General features: G+C 40.2%; 1 protein-coding gene across 17 annotated transcripts in view; it reads left to right on the top strand.

Annotated features, from left to right (window-relative positions):
* LOC138764513 (teneurin-3) overlaps positions 1-21,924 on the top strand; it is a 4,541,667-nt gene that overhangs the window by 4,433,058 nt on the left and 86,685 nt on the right. For all 17 annotated transcript variants that reach the window (XM_069940598.1, XM_069940580.1, XM_069940589.1 and 14 more), the window contains one exon: positions 3,211-3,357. In XM_069940598.1, the coding sequence (XP_069796699.1) occupies positions 3,211-3,357 (147 nt within the window). The remainder of the gene's footprint in view (positions 1-3,210; positions 3,358-21,924) is intronic.

Here is a 21,924-nt window from a genome sequence, read left to right as displayed (position 1 = left end):
AATGAGGGGGAGGTGTGACTGCAACGCTCCCTATGGCAACCACCAAAACTGTGCTCCCCATCCCCATTAAAACATAATTAATCATTGCACTTACACCAAAATTAAAATTGCGCCCCCTCTTCCTTCCCCTCCCCATTAAAACTTACAAATTTCTTTAAAACAAAACTTACTTATGGCGATAGCTGGCTCATCCCCCACACAGCAGGAACCACACTGTGTTTCCCTGGCTCAGTACGCTGGCAGAGTGTTTCCAGCAGCATGAGGGATTATGGATAATGAAGACAGCCATTGATCCTGGATTGAACCATCGCCACGAGCTGCCGAGGCAGTCCCAAAAACGGCCCAATCAGATGCCAGGGTGGTGGAGCGGACGAGACGGCAGGGGCTAGAAGTGAGGCAATCGGGTGAGGTGAGGACAGCAGCGCCCCCCACTTTAAGGTTAGCAATTTTAGCCTATTATCCCCATTAATTAGACTATTGTGCAGCGGCTATGAGATACAACACACCCATAGACAAATTTAAGCTAATTATCATCTTTAATCGGGGTTATTAACGCAGACTATCAGTGTGGTATCTCATAGCCACTGCACAGATGAAAATGAAAATGTTTCTCATACTTCACAGTACATAAATGCGGGGGCCCTTAAAAGTCCGGGGCCAGTGGCATGTGTTATATTTGCTACTATGTTAATCTGGCCCTGATTGAAAGCCTTACCGGTGACTACTGCTGGAAAGTTTATGCTTGTGGGCATCATTGTGCGACCAAAGGGATGCCCTTCAGGTGCAGGATTCATTGTTCAGAATTCCCAGATTTTTGGATGGGATGATGGTACTGGTGTTAGGACATCTAGAGTGAACCCACACAGAGCAGCAGGACCAGATCCTACTGAGGGACTGTTCACACCAGCTGACTGAGATCCTAATGGATATCTTCTCTATCTCACTCCAGCAGTCCATCGTCATCGCAGGTTTCTAGGTAGCCAACATCATCCCTGTGCCCAAGAGAGCGATGATAGCTGGAGTAAATGACCTCCGTCGAGTGGCACTGACCTCCACAATCATGAGATGCTTTGAGCAACTGATAATGGAGTGCATCAAAGCACATCTACCAGCAACAATGGACCATTCCAATTTGCCTATCGACCAAACTGATCCAGAGGTGATGAAATAGTCCTGACCCTCCACCTAGGGAATGATACCTCCTACACCAGGTTGTTGTATCTTGACTGCAGCTCGACGTTCAACACGATCATACAAAGGGGCTTGTGCATAAACTGTCTTTGCTAGGACCCAATGACGCTCTCTGCAACAGGATCCTGGACTTCTTGATTGAAAAAAACAGTCTGTTTGGGTTGGCAGTAAAAACTCAAGCCTCATCATACTGAGCTCTGACACATCTCAGGGATGCGTGCTCAGCTGCCACAATTTGTGGCGCTAACTCACGACTGTTTTGCCAGGTTAAGCTCCCACAGAATCATTGTTTGCAGATGACACAATGGTAGTTGGCCTCATGGGAAATGGCTTACAGGGAGGAGGTTGAGAGGCTCTTGTATTGGTGTGTGAGCAACAATCCGAGTCTCAACATAGATGAGGCAAAGAAGATGATTGTGAACGTCAAGAGGACAAAGGACCACTCCCCACTATATACCAATGGGTCTGTCACAGAGGGAGTGAGGGAAACACAAAGTTCCTTGGCGTCCATTTAAAGGACGACCCACAACTCCTCCTCATTAATCAGGAAGGGGCAGCATCTCCTACACTTCATAAGGAGGTTGAGCAGGGCAAGGCTACCGGCCAGCAGCCTAACAACATTCTGCAGGAGCAGAATAGAAGGTGTTCTGGGTGGCTCCATCATAGTGGTAACATGGGTAACTACAAAATGAGAGATCAAAGGTCAATACAGAGGGTGATTAAAACTACTAAGAAGATCACTGGGATCTCCCTTCCCTCTATCAACGATATCTACAGGGAGTGGTGCTTAAAAAGGGTGCAGAGAATCATCGAGGACCCTTCCCATCCAACTCGCAGTATCTTTGAGACACTATCTTCAAGGAAGAGATACAGAAGCATAATAACTAGGACTGGGAAACAGCTTCTTCCTGCAGGTGGTAAGACTATTGAGCAATTCTAGAAACCTATAAATTATTTTATAAAGGATTGCAATGTATATATAACCGATGTGCTGTAGAGTGTACTGTGTTGTCTGCATGCACTGTGATCCAGAGATACACTGTTTCACTGGGGTGTATATGGATTATGTACAATCAGATGACAATAAACTTGAGCTTGTACTCCAGGGTCGCTCAGCAATGTTGCCTTAACAGGTTTCCTCATCAACAGTCTCAGGCTTTGACTGATCCCAATAGCTTGCCTATCTGGTGTGTTGCGGTGAATGCAGATCATCTCCTTGCTGTAAGATAGTCCACCATGAAGTAAATTAAACACCATTCACTTGCCCTTCAAAGAGAGCTTTGCAATCTACCCTTGCTCTCTCCTGGTTGTACTTGAATCCAATTGTGAAATGTAAAACAGACTGTTCCATAGACCAGCACAAAGTAGCCTGTGACAAACAAGCCTGGGATTTTATTGTTGCTTTTCCACTATCACTATAACTTTGCAAGAAAGAAGAGCAGAAGCCACAATTGTGGCCACAGCAGGAGAAATTCAGGGTAGATCAGAATGGTTTGCCCAAAACAACATTAACAGGGCAGAAATTTCAGCGACAATTATTGACAGTAAAGGAACAAATTAAAGCCCTTTGTAACAACAATTAACTCTTCTTTTCAGTATTTTCCAAACAATTTCTCTATTATATCTTCACCATTACCACAGTACTTCATATTTTCATATTTGGTTTTCTTGGTAACTGTAGAATTATTCAAAGTAAAACAAAATGATTTAAAACTACCTTATAACATGGATTTTACCCCAAGAGTTGATTCTACAAAGCTCCTTCAGTCAATAATAGATGCATATTTCACATTTTTGGAAACTACAACCCAATCATTGACTTTATATTTTTTTGGAGCATTTCAAGAAGTAAAAAATATAGTTTCTCTTTATAGAAGGATGTACCGGTATGTTATCCATGTGAAATTATGGTACCTGTGCTTGAAACGGCTTGTAGTTAGTGGTCTTTCATTAGTGTTTATATACAATAAAGCAATGGACCATTGGACTTAGAATTAATAATCTCCATTCTTTTCACAGAGGGTTGTCCTGGCCTTTGCAATAGTAATGGAAGATGTACCCTTGACCAAAATGGCTGGCATTGTGTTTGCCAGATGGGTTGGCGAGGAGCAGGCTGCGATGTTGCCATGGAGACAATGTGCTCAGATAGCAAGGACAATGAGGGAGGTAAGAACATAGATATTCAACCAAACCAGCTGCAGAATTGGTGGCACAGTGGTGCAGCAGTTAATGCTACTGCCTCTCATCTCCAGAGATATTAATCTCCATGTCAATATATGTTTATTGTCATAAATACAATGTACAGATGCATCACGATTTTTTCTTACTGCAGCCAATTAGATACTGAAGATACCTCTATTACAACAGTAACTATTTAAATTACCAGATCTGATCTCCACTGTTAACTATGTGGAGTTTGCATATTCGTTTGGATTTTGGCTGAAGATTCTGGATTCTTCCAACGCGGCAAAGACAAGCTGGTGGGTGAATTGGGTGCTCTAAGTTACTCCTGGTAAGAGAAGTGCAGGGGGAGCTATCGTCATCCTTCACTACTTCCTCAGGAGTTTGCGGAGGAGCTAGTGGAGTTGTTCAAGTGAACTGGTACGGACTTGAAGGGCCGACATGGCCTGTTTCCATGCTGTAAACGGTTATATGGTTATATGTGAGAGAGTGAGGGTTGCAGAGAAATAAGTGGGGCAATGACATTGTAGGTATTGCTGGCATAGGCTTGATAGGCTGAATGGCTTCTTTTATGACATGAGGAAAACATTCCTCCACAATGTTGTCATGAGGAAATCTTGTTAAAGCAGTGCTGCCGACTGAATTTAGAATTAAGCTTGATGCCTATTGGAGCCTGTTAAAGTATTGACATTGTATAAAGGATTAACAGGCAAAGTAAAATTCAAATACAATTAAACAGCAAAAGAAGAAATTAAAGGAATTTAAAAGAAATAAATGACCCTGTTCACCATGTATACATGGTATAAAACACTGTGATTGAAGTAAAAACACAATGTCAGAGAAATTCAACATGGATAGGAGGGGACTAGAGGGGTATGGACCGGGTGCTGGTCAGTGGGACTAGGAGGGTGGGGATTTGCTACGGCATGGACTAGTAGGGCCGAACTGGCCTGTTCTGTGCTGTAAGTGGTTATATGGTTATATGGTTATATATCAAACATATAGCAAAGATAAAGATAGATAACCAACGTATTAAACCAACAAAATGTCAGTTATGTATTTTTATCTTTGTTACATAAAGGACACTGTTTGACCTGCTGAGTTTCTCCAGCATTTTGTGTTTTTACTATGTATATATGCTGATTGTTTGCAAGCTTTCAATATTTACTCTTACACTGATTGTCAGTCCCAGCGTCCAACTCCAATGCAGTTCTTTCCATTTCTTCCCTGTTCACTCAAGACTTCCTGTTTCAGGATGATAAAATGAAACTAAGTTGTCATCCTTGTCTAACCCAATCCTCACATTTCAACAAATAGCCATGGAGTTGGAGGGGGGTGGGGGGGGGGGAACTGTTTTGTAAAAAGGACTTTACTCTCCAGCAGGCATAAAAATTTGTTGGTTTCAAAGGCAGTTTTCATCAACCTTTAGTTATAAAATGGTTACAGTGCATCAGGAGGCCATTCAGCCTATTGGACTGGCTCATTTTCAGACAATTCCGCTAGTTCATTCATTCACCCACTTTCTGCCCACACTCCTGCAATTTTTTTTCAAGTGTTCACATGATTTTCCCCTGTTTCTACCGATGTGCCATGCTATTCCTCTCAGGCCCTACAGATCTTATTGCCAGATCTTTAGATCTGTTTTCCCTGGAAGTCTCAGTCAGTGGAAACAACTTTTCTCTATTGATCTGTCCAAAGCCATCATGATCTTGTGCACCTGTTTTAAATCATCCTTCGACCTTCTTTGGTCGGTGGAGATTATTCACTTATCAATTGGCCGTGTTTAGGTTCAGTAGCAGTGAGAAGGAAGGACCTCTCATTCGAACATATCAAGGTCTACCTCTGAAACCAGTTCAGCTGAGATCTGCTCAGTCAGGTCAAAGCAGAAAACAAAGCTGTGGACGCAATGATCACTGGGAAATGTTCTGATCTTTTAGGGAGCTCTAAAAATCAACCGTTTTAATGAATACAGCAATCTCCTGCTTGAGTCAGCAAACTCTAGTTGGAAGAGTTTTCTCAAATGAAAGCTATAGTATTTTAAAGCAGCTAAATTATGATTTTTTTTCTGATCAGGTTTTAATAATGCAAAAGAAATGTTGAATCAAATACATTCTCTTAAAAGAGTCAATCTCGTAAGAATTTTCATTGATTTAGTCCCCTGGAAATTGATCTCAATCACTCTCATGTTTAGAACTAGGCTTCTGTTATTGCACTTCTTTTCTCTAAATGAATACTGTCATTTTGTTATTCCCTTGGTGTCACTGTGGACTGTTTTTTTTTCAGTACAAATAGTCCCAGGTGACGCACATTGTGTAAAATGAGGCACTTGACTGCAACGTTAATTTAGAAGTCTGTACAACACAAATACAATCTGCACTCATGCTATGCGTGTCAACAGCCCTGGCTTCCAATTAATAGAGCTTGATTCCAGAATAGCTGGTTGAGCATTCTTTCTTTATTTTAGTCCCCTGAAGCTTTTTTCATATATGGCAGCTATTGCATGTGATCCCTATTTAGAAGAAGTCAGGAAGAAGGAAATAGTCTTTATATACTGTTGTGTACATAAAGACATCTCAAGGCATTTCACAGTCAATAAAGTACTTAAGTGCAGTTACTGTTGTAATTTAGAAAACATTTAGCCTAAAGTTTCGGGAGATTGTATTTGAGTTGCTCCAGATCAATGGGAAGGATATAACTGCTGGGAGGTTCCTGCTGATCAGTCACCATAGCGGCACAGGAAGATCGATTGAAAGTTCAGATAAATGGTGAGCGATCAAGATAGCCCTTGAAGATATTACCGTCCAGTGCCTCTGTCAGTCCAAGGCATTTCTTTTTCTCCCGCCGATGCTGCTCGCAACGCTGATCACGTGTTGAAGTGCCAGTAGATGAAGTAGACAAAGATGATGTGGTCAAACAATAATCATGGCTTTTATTAGCAGAAACTCATGGTACAATAATGAAAGACAATAGATGCATATACAGTTATCTCCAAGGGGACTGTTCTTAACAGTAGAGATAATGCACAGCCAATATTAGAACAGCAAGGATCACCAGAGGGGGGAGACAGGCAGCTTGGCAGGCATTCACCACGACGTGTTGCTCCAGATTCTTGGATCTGCGCTCTCTCATGCATTTCCAAAGTTTGTCAGTGTTGAAACACAAAGTGCTGGAGAAACTCAGCTGGTCAAACAGTGTCCTCTCAGTTGCAAAGATAAAAATACATCACCAACGTTTCAGGCTTGAGCCCTTCACCAAGGTATGGAAGAAGGTCGCCAGGCATCTGAACATAAGGATGGGGGTGGGTGGCAAACAAATGCAGGAGATGGTAGGTGGAGAAGGAAGGGAAAGGGACATCAGCTATCAGGGAAAGGAGGGATTGCTAGGTGGGTGGAGGGGGAAGGGGAGAGAACTGGAAAGGGGGAGGGGAAAGAAAAGGCGAGCAAGTTAAGAGAAAGCAGAGGTCGATGTTAATGCCATATGGCTGGAGCATGCCAAAGATGGAAAATAAGATGTTGTTCCTCCAATCTGCAGGTGGAATAGTACATAAGGCCATGGACAGACATGTGAGCATGGAAGTGTGACTCAGAATTGAAATGGTTGGCTGCTGGGAGGTCTCTGTTGTGGCAGAGGGAGCGGAAGTGCTCAGCGAAGCCGCCTCCCAATCTGCAACCGGTCTCTCCGATGTAGAGAAGGCCGCAAAGGGTGCACCGTATGCGGTAAATCAATCCTGTGGATATAAAAGTGAAGGGTGGCTTCACTAGAAAGGCCTGTTTGGGTTATATGGGGGGGTTTCTTTTTCCTTTTTTTTCTTTTTCAATATTTTGATATAACTTTTAATTGGGATGGGTACACAAAATTTGTACTATGTATGAACAAGGTTTTATTTGAAATGTACAAATTTTCTGTATTTTCTTCTATTCCATCTTATATATTGGTTTTGTATGTCTGTATTTTTTAAATTAAACTCAATAAAAATATTTTAAAGAGAAAGAAAGTCCTGAGTTTGGGTCCCCGGACCGTGGTGAAGGAGGAGGTGTGGCGCAAGTGTTGCACATCCTGCAGTCACAGGGGAGAATGTCAGGGGAGAGGGTATGTGATAGGTGGGGAAGCATGAGCGCACAAGGGAATCAAGGAAGCAGCATTCCCTATCAAAGGCAGAGAGGGCATGAGAGGGGAAGATGTGTTTGGTAGTGGGATCCTGTAGTAAGTGCCAGAAATTCTGGTGGATAATGTGTTGGATGCAGAGGCTGGTGGGGTGGTAGGTGAGGATGAGGGGGATTCTATGTTTATTGCAACTGGGGACAAAGGGGGCCAGGGCAGATGAGTGGGAAATGAAGCAGATGCAGGTGAGGGCTGAGTTGATGGTAGTGGAGGGGAAGCCACGTTTGTGGAAGAAGGCAGACATTTCAGAAGATCTGGACTGGAAGACCTCATCTTGGGAACAGATGCAGTGGAGACAGAGAAATTGAGAGAGGGGGGATGGAACCCTTGCAGGGGACAGGGTGTGAGGAAGTGTAGACATGGTAATTTTGGGAGTTAGAAGATTTGTATCTAAGCACAAAATGCTGGAGAAACTCAGCTGGTCAAACAACATCCTTTATGCAACAAAGGTAAAAATGCATAGCCGACATTTCGGGCTTGAGCCCTTCATCAAGGTATGAAAGAATGTTTGTTACTGTGTTTTGGCAGCCTTTGTCCATTTGCCAATAAACCATAGATGCTCCAAGTTTGACACCCAAAGAGCTCTCAATGAAATTCACTGGATTGTGGAGTGGAGGGTGGAACTTGTGGCCACAGGAGAGTGTTTAAAACACTGGTCTTGCATTTAAGATTAGTCTGTGAGGAAGAGGGAAATAGAGGATGAAGCAGAGGAGATTGGGAGGAGCCTTGAAGGGAATGTGCATTCTGATTAGAACTGGTTGTACCTATGTCATCATCTACAATCACTTGATTCATTCAAAACAGCCAGTGATTTACCTCATCCTTTGACAACAATAAACTCAGCAGCTATCAAATTGCACATTAACATGATTAAACCTACTGAGATTTTTCACAAACGCATGAGCTAAATTGTTATCAGGATGGCACAATGGCACTGTTGGTAGAGATGCTGTCTCATTGTAAGATTCAAATCTTACCTTGGGCGCTCCCTATGTGGAGTTCGCATATCCTCTTGTGAACATATGGATTTCTTCCAGGTGGTCTAGTTTATCCCAAAGATATGTGAGGCGTTTAGATGAAATGCCCATTGTAAATTGCCCCTACTGTGAAGATGGGTGGAAGAATCTAGCGAGTTCATTGCAATGGGATGATTTGGGATCAGTATAAAAGGTTGGTTGATGGTGGGCAATGGGCCTTTCTTCATGCTGTATCTCTCTGAGAAATTAGGAGGAATGACCAAATCCAGTAGTACTAGGGAAAAGGAATGGTGGAGTTTAAAAGGCAAATGTCAGAGAGTGTGATCTGTTTGGATGAAGGCACAGTTGGGCATGGTTGGCGAATGGAAGAAGAAGAGAACAAGAGGCCAAGCTGAAGTATTGGTGTGAAGCTCAGGAAGGAGTCAGTGGACAGGTATTAATTAATGGAACTAATGAGGGAGGTAGCAAATGCTCATGTCTAACTCAGAAGGTTTAATTTTTTTTAAATTCAACTTTAAACCTACAGCACAGTAACAGGCCCTTTCCGCCCAATAACACCCAATTAGTCTACACCCCTGTATGTTTTAAACGGTGGCGGGGGGGGGGGGGGGGGGGGGACTGGAGCACCGGAGGATCCCCATGCAGACACAGTGAGAGTGTACAGACTCCTTACAGACAACTGGGATTCAAGTCATGGTCACCAGTGTTGTAACAGCATTGCACTAAATGCTATGGTAACCATGCCACCGAGCACGATTTTGCCTTCACTGCATTGCTGAGGAGCTGTGAGATGCTTTGAATCCACTCTTTGTAAATGAGCCTTTCAGCTGTGAACATTTATCCATATGTTTTACTCTTCTAAGACAACATTAAATGGCCTTTTTCTTGACGAAGTGATTCTTTTTTGAATCAGGGAACCACAAATCTTGCAGACTGCTTGCCATGAAGCAGACAAGGCCTTCACTAGAGGGTAGACATCTGCTCTGCTCTAGGTTAAAATATGCCAACCTTACCAGGCCTGTTGCTGGAACATCCAAGAAATCTATCATTTTACAGGTAGCTCGTCCTGCAAATAGTTTCCTTGCTGTTTGTTTCCATTCTTGACTGCTGATACACTTAAGGCCATTTTTGTAGTCTTTTGACCCTCCACCATCAACTGAACACGTCTGAACTCTGTCCCACACCCTGTCCATGTGTCTGACTCATTCAACCCATTTCCACCAGCATCCACTGACAAGTCTAGTTCTCTTCCATGCCTTCATGCTTCATCCTCTGATACTCCAAATTCTCAGGCTACTTATTGGCTACTCTCTCTGAGGAAACCAGACCTGGTGCTCCCTTCCAAACCCCAACCTGTACTCTCTCCATCAGTCTTGCCCATTCCAATTCATAGCCTTCCAAACAGAATCACTGACAAATGGACCTTTCATCATACAATGTGTGAGGACTATAGTAAGAACACAATATTGGAGAAACTCAACAGATCAAGCGGCATACTTTATATAACAAAAGTAAAGATACATTCATTTTTTGATAATATTGACTAAATATCTTCTTATATTTGGAATAAAAAGAATGTCAGATTGAGTAAATTCCATCTGAAAAAAATTTTAAAGAAATATAGTGGTATGACTTTATCTAATCTTCGACTCTATTATTGGACTATCAGTTAACATCCACTATATTATTTTCTGAATCTACTCTTCCAAAAAATTTGAACGCCCTTATTGGGTAACCTCTTTATTGGGAGGTTCTCTTCCTTTGATACTTTCCAAAATTAGTGGGTATACCTTCAACCCAATACTAACCATACATTATGGATTTGAGTTGGAAAAAAATGATTTTATCAAGTACCATTTCTCTTAATTGTTTTTTTTTAACCATCTAGAATTGATCAAGCCATCTCTTTTTGGAAAGTTAAAGGAATAATTTCTTTTTCAGATTTGTCTTTTGAACAATTATCCAATAAATACAATATACCTAAGTAACATTTTTTTAGATACTTCCAAATTAGAAACTTTCTGAATACTTTACTGCCTAACTTTCCAACATTGTACCAACTGGATTTGGTTTATACTTTTTTTTTTCATTTGAACCCTTCTCAGAAGGGTTTAGTAGGTAACATTTATAATAAGTTCAGATTGAAATCAATTTCTAATGACAAAATTAAAAGGGCCTGGGATGAGGAACTTCAGTTATATCTTACAGAGGAATCACGGGAGAAGATTTTTGGATTAGTTAATACCTTTTCAATATGTGCTCATCATTCATTGATTCATTTTAACGTGATACATCCGGATCATATGTCGAAAGACAAATTGGCCTGTATTTTTTCCAACATTGATAGATGTAAATCAGAAGTGGCTTCTCTAACTCACATATTTTGATCATGCCCCATATTAGAGAGGTATTGGATAGATATTTTTAAGACTTTGTCAGCCGTACTGGATCTTAGTTTGCAACCTATCCCATTGACTGCTCATTTTGCAATTATACTGCAGAAGTGGGACACGTTCCCGCTTCCACACAACAGGATGTGGCCTTTTCTACATCGTTGGCTAGAAGAGCTATCTTACTTAAATGGAAAGATTCTAATTCACCTACTTTGACTCAAAAGTTCTCTCAAATTATGTCAAATTAAGTTGGAGAAAGTTAGGAGTTGTACATTTGATATTTCAGTTAAATTTGAAGAGACTTGGTTGACCTTTTATAAATTATTTCCACATGACTTGGTTACTATAATTACTTTTTATTCCAAATCTATATTTAATTTTATTTATTTTCTCTTTGTCAGTGAAGACCAAATGATTAATTTTTATTAATAATTTATCAGGATCAACTGCCCAGTCTTTTATTTTGTTTTTTTAATACTTTATTTATAAATTTTTAACTACAATATAATTTTATTACATTCAATCCACCCTCCCAAACCCCCATCCATAAAAAAGAAAAAACAGAGAATGCCAAGAAAAAAAAAACGTTTATGCAGTAAAATCTATTGGGGGTTACCAAGAAGTGAGGTCTTCTCTAATGGTATACAACCACTAAGTTCTGCGTGCCATCTTTCCATGCCTAAATCTATTTCTGACTTCCATGATATTGCTATACATTTCCTAGAAACTACTAAAGCAATTAACACAAATTCAATTTGATAAATATTTAATTTTAATTTTGGCCTTATAACCTTCATATTACTCAATAAAAATAACATCAGGTCCTGTGGGAATTTAACCCCCATGATTCATCCCAAAAATTACCTACCCCTAACCAAAATTGTCTAACTTTAGAACATGGCCAAGTTGAATGAAAAATAGTTCCAACCTCAGATCTATAGCAAAAATGTAATTTATTTAATTTTTGTGGAGTCAAATATAACTGATTAAAAAAATTATATTGAACCAACCTATATCTTACATTTGCAAGTTTAGTCATATTATTCTTTCACAAATCCATCCAATCCTTTTCACTCATTTGAGTATTTACATTTAATTTCCATCTTAATCTTGATTTATGCACCCCAATTTTGGAGGCCTTAGTTTGAAGTAAATTAAACATAACTGAAATAAATTTATTTACTGTAGTATTACAAATCAGTAATTCTAATTCACTTTGATTAGGTAACATCAAACTAGGAGCTATTTTGCCAGATAATAAAGCTTTAACTTGGTAATAACAAAATAAAGTATTACTAGGTACATTAAACGTTTCTCTCATTCTTTCAATTGTTATGAATCTTAAAACAATCTTCAATTCTCTTAATACTCTTCTTTCTCCAAATCTTCAAGAACTGGTTTCTTAGATTAGGTGGGATTTTATATCATAATTTTTTTCTTTTTTTTAAGAATTCAGTTTGACGAAATGAGAACATATTTGTTAATTGTGTTGGAATGCAGTATGTTAAATCATATGATATATAGTGATTTATTTTTCCTTTTGGATTCCGTATTCCTATTCTCCTTATGCATTGTTTACTTATAATTAATAAAAGGATTGAAAGAGCAAGATAAATATACATAACCAATGTTTAAAACTCGAGCCCTTCATAGCTTGATAAGGGGCTCAAGGCTGAAATATTGGTTATGTATCTTTATCTTCTCTATATAAAGCACACTGTTTGACCTGATGAATATCTCCAATATTGTGTTTTTACTTCAATCACAGTGGTCTGCAGACTTTTGTATTTTACTCAAATGTGTAAAGACTGCTCTATTATGCACAACATACTGGTCCTTGTGTACAATAGAAATACATTGCTACAGATGGCACACAAACCCTGAAAATGTTACATTAAAACATTGCTCTGGATGTTAAGAACATCTTTCCTGTGACCATTTACAAACAACCCCTTTACTTGTTATTCTCTGTTATCTTTCCCCAGTCTTATGTCCAACTCATTCCACTGACACTGAGATCATTCATTGGTTTCTTCATGGGTGCTTCCCTTCTCTCAGTAACCAGACATGCACAAGGGGACATGTATATTCTGACCAGGGCAATAGCACATTTTTAATATGACATCTTTGCACTTGTGCTCTCCCATTTTATATTGAAAATCAGCATCCTGTTTGATTTCTCAATTGCTCTTTATTCGTGGCTACATTCTTAAAAGACCACAAATGCAAATCAATAAAGGGGCAGGTGTGGGAAATCTGAAATGAAATGGAAAATGTTGGGGGAAAAAAATCGGTATGTTTGAATGGGGATTGGATGGGGTCCACATAATATCTATCAATGGCCTCAAGTGATGTTATAACCTTGCCCAATGTAAGCTTGAGAAGCAAGTGGCTGATATCTGGAACAAATGTCATGGTTGAATCAGTTTAGACAGATATTTAAAGAGGCAAAGTTTATACAACCTTATTGTAAAAAACTGGGATGGTGTATTTAGGCAAAAAGATCAGTATTTACTTTGTGGACCTAAAAACCTGTTTCTGCGCTGTCCAATTCTGACTCTAATGGCTCATCTTCCATCTGGAGATGTTGTTGTTTTCTGGATCCAACTTCAGAGAATTTACATTCTCTGTCTGTATCATTACTAACTAGTTCTGTAAGTCATCCTTCTGTGATTCTGACCTGTTGGGCAGGACCTGCTACCATGCATTTCACAACTTTTGACATTTCTTTGTCTGAATTCTCACTGCCCATATCTCATAGCTTTAATTCCATTTTCTCATTCTCTACTAGAGCCAAGAACAATACAGCACAGCAACAGGCTCTTTGGCCCTTCAGGTCTGTGCCAAGCTATTTTTCAACCTTGTCCCACTGATTTACACCTAGGCCATATCCCTCCATACCCTCCCATCAATGTACAGGTCCAAATATTTCCTAAATGTCAAAATTGAACCTGCATTTACCAGTTGAGCCTGCATTTACCCCTTTGCATTCCCCAATGAGAGGGTAATGAGACATCCCCTCTCATTCTTCTGAATTGTCATGAATATAAGCCTGAATGACCCATTCTCTGGAAACATTATCAATATATTCCATCTATCAAATGGCGTTTGTGCCTTGATTGGATGTGTACATGGAGGTGAGGGGGTTGGAGGGTTATTGGCAGAGAGCGGGAGGTTTGAGCTAGTGGAGCTGTTGTAGTGAACCGGTGCGGACTCGAAAGGCCAACATGGCCTGTTTCCGCTCCGTAAATGGTTATATGGTTATGGTTATGGTTACCATTATTTTCCTCATGCACAGATTTATCTGAGTTTGCAGAGAGATATAGATTGGTTAAGTGAATGGTCAAGGGTCTGGCAGATGGAGTACAATGTGAGCATATGTGAGGTAATCCACTCTGGAAGGAAGAATGGAAGATTATAATATTGTTTAAATGGCAATGAGGTGTGGAATGATGCAGCATTCCACACTCCCTCCATTCTCTGCATGAAGAAGCCCTCACCTAATGTTCCCTTTGAAACTTTTCCCTTTCATCCTTAACTCATGTCACAGTTTTTATCTCCCCTAGCCTCAGTGGAAAACAACTGTTTATTTATTGAAATTATAACCCTCATAATTTTGTAAACCTCTATGAAATCTCTCCTCATTCTTCAACGCACAAGTGAATATAGATCAAACCTGTTTAACCTTTCCCTTTAATTCAGTTCTTCATCCCAGCAACATCCTTGTAAATCTCCTCTGCACTCCTTCAGTCTCATTGATATCCATGCTTTACTGATATCACCAGTAGGTGACCAAAACTGCACACCATACTCCAAATTTGGCCTCATCACTGTCTTGTACAACTTCACTATAATATCTTAACTCCTATACTCAATACTGATTTATGAAGTCCCAAAAGCTCTCTTTATGGCCTTATCTACCTGTGATGCCATTTTCAGGAATTATATATTTGTATTCCAAGATCCCCCTATTCTACAGCACTCCTCAATGCCCTACCATTAATAGTCTATGTCCCATCCTGGTTCATCCTTCCAAAGTGCAAAATCTTACATTTTTCTGCATTAAATTCCATCTGCCATTTTGCAGCCTATTTTTCCTGCTGGTCCAGATGCCGCTGCAAGCTTTGAAAGCTTTCCTCACTATTTACAACTCCTCCAATCTCTATCTCATCTGCAAACTTGCTGATCCAGTTTATCACACCACTATCCAGATCATTGACATGAATGACAAACAATAGTGGACGCAGCACTGATCCTTGAGGCATACCACTAGTCACAGGCCTCCAACTAGTCCCTATTAATCCACCAACTGGGATGACCTCTACATTTTATCTCCCAACAATCCTGGCCTTAGCCTATCAGTGAAATTCCCTCTTTTTCACCTTTTGTAAAATTTAAAAGCAATTTACTTTCTCTTTTCCTGATGCTGACAAATAGCCTACCCTCTGAATCATTAACTCTTTCTCTTATTCCACAGATGCTGCTTGACCTGCTAAGTCTTTCCAGTGTTTTCTGTTTTTGTATAAGGATCAAGTCCACTCACGAGGCCTGATCTCATTCAAGCATGATCTCATGCTTAGTTATTTCCCTTCCAGCGTCCAACTTGTCAGAGATATGTATAAATAAAAGCATGTACACCATTCATCTCTTCATTCCTGCTCTGTGATTCAATATGGCTACGGTTGATAAAGATTAGTGTTCTGTTCAAGCCTTCTCCCCATAATTCATTGATCATTCTTGCCTGGAGAATAATATCTTATTTGCTCATGAAGTTATTTGGTAGAGAATTCCGTAGGTTCACCACTCTAAAAGAAAAAAAATTCTTCCCCCATCTCAATCTTGTCTCCTATGTATGAACTTCTAGTCCTGAACACCCTAATGCATTCTAAACATTCTTCCCACATCTAATCTGTACAGCCATTTAGAATTTTGTAGATTTCTGTTGCGATCCCCTCTCAGTCTTCTGAATTTTGGAGAATATAAGCCTGAATGATCCATTCTCTACCATCTTTGGATGAACACATTATCAACATATTCCATCTGCCATTATTTTCCTCATGAACCGATTTATCTGAGTCTGCAGAGAGATATAGATAGGTTAAGTGAGTGGTCAAGGGTCTGAGAGATGGAGTACAATGTGTGACAAATGTGAGCTTATCCACTTTGGAAGGAAGAATGGAAGATTAGAATATTACTTAAATGGCACCCAATTGCTGCATGCTGCCATCAGAAGGACTTGCGAGTGCTTGTACATGAATCACAAAGGTTGGTTTCCAAGTTCAGCAGGAGGTGATCAAGAAGGCAAATGGAAAGTTGGCTTTCATTGGTAAAAGTATTGAATTTAAAACTGTACAAAGCACTGATGTGACCTCATCTGGAGAACTGCATGCAGTTCCGGTCTCCTTACTTGAGAAAGGATGAACTGGCTTTGGAGGCAATCCAGAAAAGGTTTCCCAGGTTGATTCCAGGGATGAAGGGGTTGGTCTATGAGGAGAGAGGAGTCTATGACTCTTCTGTGACTGTCCTTGCTGGAATTTATAAGAATGAGAGGGGAGCTTGTAGAAACATATAAAACTATGAAAGGCATTGGTGAGATTGAGGTAGGCAAGTTGTTTCAATTGTTAAGGGGAGACCAGAACTAGGCTCAAGATAGCCTCAAGATTCATGGTAGTAAATTTAGGACAGAGATGAGGAGGAACTACTTTTCCCAGAGGGTGTTGAATCTGTAGAATTTGCTACCCATTGAAGCAATGAAGGTGAATAATGTAAATATATTTAAGACCAGTTGGATAGATTTCTACATATTAAGAAAATGAAGGAATAATATGGGGAAAAGGAAGGTAGGTGGAGATGAGCCTATCATCAGATCGGCCATGATCACAATGAATGGCGGATCAGGCTCAACGGGCCAGATGGCCTACCCCTGCTCCTATTTCTTATGTCCTTATATCTACCGCTACCTGTTTATAAATTCAATTGACGCCTCCACATTTGGCATAATCAACCAAACAGTTAGTCTTTGCTGAGTTATTGATGTAACTGAGTTATTGAAGGATGTTTCCTTAGCTGGGAGATCTAGAACTAGAAACCAAAATCTAAAGAAAACCAAGATGATGAGAAATTATTTTCTCAAAATATTTTGGAAAAGCATTTGAGTGCACATTCAGTCACTGAGTAAGTACAAGACTGAGATTGGTAGATGTTTTGGCTCCTTGGGAAAGAGGGAAATCAGATGAGAGAGGAAAGGGATTGCCATCACCTTTTTGAATGCATGGCAGGCACACGGAGTCGAATGGTATACTCCTGTTTTCACTTCTCATGTTCACAAATTAAAACTGTGGTGATCTCAACACAATCCCTGAGGCATTCAGCTCAGCACATCTTCCAACCCTGATAATACACCTGTAACAGGTATCCACTGTTCCCTATCAATCAGCCAATTTATTTTCCATTCCCAGCTGCAGAAGGTTTGAATAACTTTGGAGGTAACAAACTAAAGGAATATTAGTGACATGAATAGTGGAATAAACTGTATTATTCATGACATCCTTAACATTGCTGAAGCACTGAGTCTCTGAGATTATTCCAAGTTCCTCTTATAGCTTTCTGAAAAGAGTAGATAGATGGACTCTAATAAATTGGCTCCAAGATAGTGCTAATCTATTTATAGTTTTGCAGTTCTCGGCTCCTTTAAGCAATCAATGCATCTTCAGATCTGTATGGCACCCTGGGAATAGACAATGCATGAAAGTGATGCACTGAATGAGGCCTTCAAAAATGAATAAGAAAAACCAAACTTCAAACACAGCACCACATCAGTCAGAACTTAGTTCCATGCTGAGAGATTTTCATTAAACACAATGTGCTGGTGAAGAGATTAACTGGATTGATACATAGCATTCGGCACGTTATGAAGAGCTATAGGATCATCAGTTACTTTGAAAATATAGCAAATTAAATTGAATGTGTGACAGACTCCAAAGTACAGAAAAATATAGAAGTTTGGGACAAATTATAATTTGAAGAGTAAGAAATGGATTTGAAGCTGTAATAATACATAATTTTAAAATCCCATTAATTTCCTCTTACTCTCCCCAGTCAATGACAGTCAGATGTATCCTTTGTGGGCAATGTGTTTCTAACTGTAGAGCTCGTCGAAAGAACCAAAGACTTGTTGATCCAAACCAAGGCTTTTATTAGCAAAAGACCGGAGCTCTTCACAGGTGGCCGACCAGTCCGGAATGATCCGACCTGGCTAGGGACACAACCCTTTAAGGCCCAAACAATAGGTGTGGCTTAGCTCTCAGCCAATCGCTGTAAGCACAGTCTAGATACAGTAACTATATACACTATGTACATTGGTGATAGATCTGTACTATCACACTAACCTCTTTGGTTTAATACCCTGGGGAAAGGTTCTTTCGATCAGGAATGGAGAATAAAGCCACACCAGCAGAATTACCTCATCTTAGGTGAGGTTTGCACTTCAGCAATCAACTCTTGTCCCTGAGAGAAACCAGGTTCTCTGCATCCAATAGGTGGTTAGAACATTGCTTCTGAAGGAGCCCAGACATTATGAAGCAACGGTGGTGGTTAGTTAAGAATAATAGAAATCAATCCAGGAGGAGGACAGAGTAAAACACGGAAGTCTGCAGGCGCAGTGATTGGAGTAATAACACAATGCTGGGGAAACTCAACAGACCAAACAGCATACTTTATAAAGATAAAGATACATAACCAATGTTTCATGCTTGAGGCCTTCATCAAAGAATGAGCAAAATGTAGGTAGGCACCTGAGTAAAATGGTGAAGGGGAGAGGTAAGGGGAAGAACATAGGCCCACAGGCAAGAGAATGGGTAAGTACATGGCTATAAAGCTTGGGAGCAGAAGGAATTACAGATGGGGAGCTGTGAGAACATAGAACATTACAGCATAGTACAGGTCTTTCGGCCTATATTGCTATGCCGAGCTCAATGTACAGGCAGTCCCCAGATTAAATACAAGTTCTGTTACCTAGGTCTGTTTTTAACCCAAATTTTTATTTAAGTCAGAACTAGTACATACTGTCTTTATTTAGTGTCAGTTAGTCAAGTGTCTGTCCTAGTATATAGTATACATAGTATATATAAACTCTTCCCAATACACTAAAACATCTTAAACATAACAATGCAGAATATAATAATGCATTACATAATAATAATAATACAGGTAAAACTACTTTTCGTCGCACTTTAAGGCCTAGTGGTAGCCATTTTACGAAGCCAAGCAGCAGCCATTTTGTGGTTCTGAACAGTGGCCATTTTTCATTGCATTGCGATGGCACACGCTGCTTCTTCCCCTCCCCACCCCCATCCCCATGGCACAATCACACTTTAAGACCGAGCGGTGGCTATTTTGCAAGGTGTCATAGTCGCACACCCTGCTTCTTCTCACCACCCCTTCCCCTCCGCCAGCCCGCTGCTTTGCCCATGCCACTTGTGTAGCCTGACGGCAGATGCAAATAACCAATCGACAGGGCAGTGAGCCAACAGAAAGCGAGCTTCACTCAAACCAGAAGCAGTCTTCATTCTCCTTCCAGCCGGCTTGTCGGTTCATAACTAAAATTGTTCATAAATCGGATATTTTCAACCCGGGAACTGCCTGGACTGAAAAAAGACACCCTGCCTACCTCATAACCTTCTATTTTTCTTTCAACTATGTACCTAAGAGTCCCACAGAAACATTCCTGCAGAACTCCCTTCAGAGAGCGGAGAACTTCTTCAGGGTAGGCATCCCTCAAAGAGATTTCAGGTCATTTGGTTTGTCTGCGGCCTGTTCATTGATGTTGCAACTTTTCAAGTCATTGTGTTACACAGCCTCCATCATGATCCTCATGGTTTTATAAACCTTTGTACGGTCAGCTCAGCCTCCCATCTTATTCAGTCTCTCATTGAAAGTCATCGAGTTATACGGACACTTCAGTCCAACTTGTCCATGCTGACTACTTGTCTATCTGGACTATTTGCTTTTTCGCCTGCAATTTGCCAACTGAACCATTGCTATCCATGTGCCTTTCTTGATGTCTTTTAAATGTTGCTATTGTCTCCACCTCCACAGATTCCTCTGGCATCTCGTTTGATATACCAGCAACTATTGCGTGTGATGATGTTGCCCTTCAGGACCCTTTTAAATTTTTTCCTGTGGCCTCTTTTAGACTCACCTTACCTGCGACCTCACCTTGTATATGCCCCTTATAATTTATATTCCTCTAAAAGGTCTCCCCTCAGCTTCCTACACTCCCAAGGAATAAAATCCCAGCCTATCCAAATTTTCTTGGTAACTCCCAGTAAAATCCTCGAGAATGTTTTCTGCACCCTTTCCAGCCAAAAGACATATTTCCTGTGAATGGATGGACGGTCTTGCACTGTGCTACAGTGAGAAATTTCATTTTGCCAAGAGTACAGCTTGTCAACCATAAAACCTGATATGAATTTTGTTTCAATGAGATTACATCTCACTCCTGCAAACTAGAGAGTGTGAACCCAGTCAGCTTAATTTCTCCATGAATTTTTCCATGAAACTATTGATTTTACTTATGAAATATTGGATTGTTTGTCTTTAAGTTTCCTTCTTGCAAGTGTAATATTAATGGTGGGTTTTTAATTTTGAGGCAATCTTGCTTTAACTTTTTTTGTTTATAGAGGAATGACACCAGAATTTCCCACATCTCTACCAGTAAATTGGGAGATTAGAGACCATCAGAGACCCTTGAATTAGGGGTGGAATGTCACCATAACAGGGTGACAAAAGTTTAATTAACACTAGGGTTATCAAAAACAACCTGGCAGCAAGGCTCAGGAAAAGGATGGTTTGATGTCAGACAAATCAAGTTTTGCCAAAAAGGTGCATTGACGGAGAAATGTTATGTCTGGTGACATCATGCAAACCATTAGAAAGAGGTAACATAGGATTAGAAGATAGAGAATCATTGTGGGTTGTTAAGAAATGGCAAGGGTGTAAAGACACTGTTGGCAGTTATAGACAGACCTCCAAACAGTAGCTGTGATGTGGACATCAAATTACAAGAGCAAATAGCAAAAGTATGTCAGAAGAGAAATGTTATGGTCGTCATGGGAGATTTTAACATGCAAGTAGATTTGGAAAACCAGGTTGGGTCCAGATCTCAAGAGAGAGAATTTATAGAAAGCCTATGAGATGGCTTCTTAGAGCAGCTTGTTGATGAGCCCACAAGGGGATCAGCTGCACTGGATCCGGTGATGTGTAATGCACTGGAGGTGATGAGCAAGCTTAAAGGAAAGGAACCATTAGGGGGGGCAGTGATCGCAATATGACTGAATTTAACACAGCGAAACTAAAGTCAAATGTGTCGGTATTGCAGTGGAGTAAAGGAAATTACAATGGAATTGGAGAGGAATTGGCCCAAGTAGATTGGAAGGGGGCATTAGTCGGGAAGACAACAGAGCAGCAATGGATGAGGTTTCTGCAAGGAACATGGAGGTGTAGGATATACATAACCAAAAAAAAAACCAGGAAATATTCAAATAGAAAAATGTCACAACTGTGGCTGACAAGGGAAGTCAAAGCCAATCCAAAAGCAAAAGAGAGAGCATACAAGGAAGACGAAGGAGGAAGTTTTTAAAATCTTGTAGAAGGTAACTAAAAAAATTCAGGAGGGAAAAGAGGAAGTAAGGAAATAGGCTAGCAATTAATGTCAAAGGGGATACAAAAACATTCTACAAGTATATAATAAGTATAAAAAAGGCAAGAGCAGATATGGATCAATAGAAAATGACACTGGAGAAATAATAATAGGAGATGAGGAGATGGTAGAGGAATTAAATTAGTATTTTGCATCAATCTTCACTGGGGAAGTTAGCAGTGTGCCAGATATTGAAGGGCATCAGGGAAGAGAAGAGAATGTAGTTACTATTTCAAGGGAGAAGATGCTCAGAAAGCTGAGTGGCCTAAGGATGGATAAATCTCCTGGCAGATGGATTGGACACTCTGGTTCAGAAAGAAGT

The sequence above is a fragment of the Narcine bancroftii genome, chromosome 1 (genome assembly GCF_036971445.1).
Source record: "Narcine bancroftii isolate sNarBan1 chromosome 1, sNarBan1.hap1, whole genome shotgun sequence".
NCBI classification, from domain to species: domain Eukaryota; kingdom Metazoa; phylum Chordata; class Chondrichthyes; order Torpediniformes; family Narcinidae; genus Narcine; species Narcine bancroftii.
The sequence above is the reverse complement of the archived record's forward strand: the minus strand, read 5'-3'. Positions and strand labels throughout refer to the sequence as shown.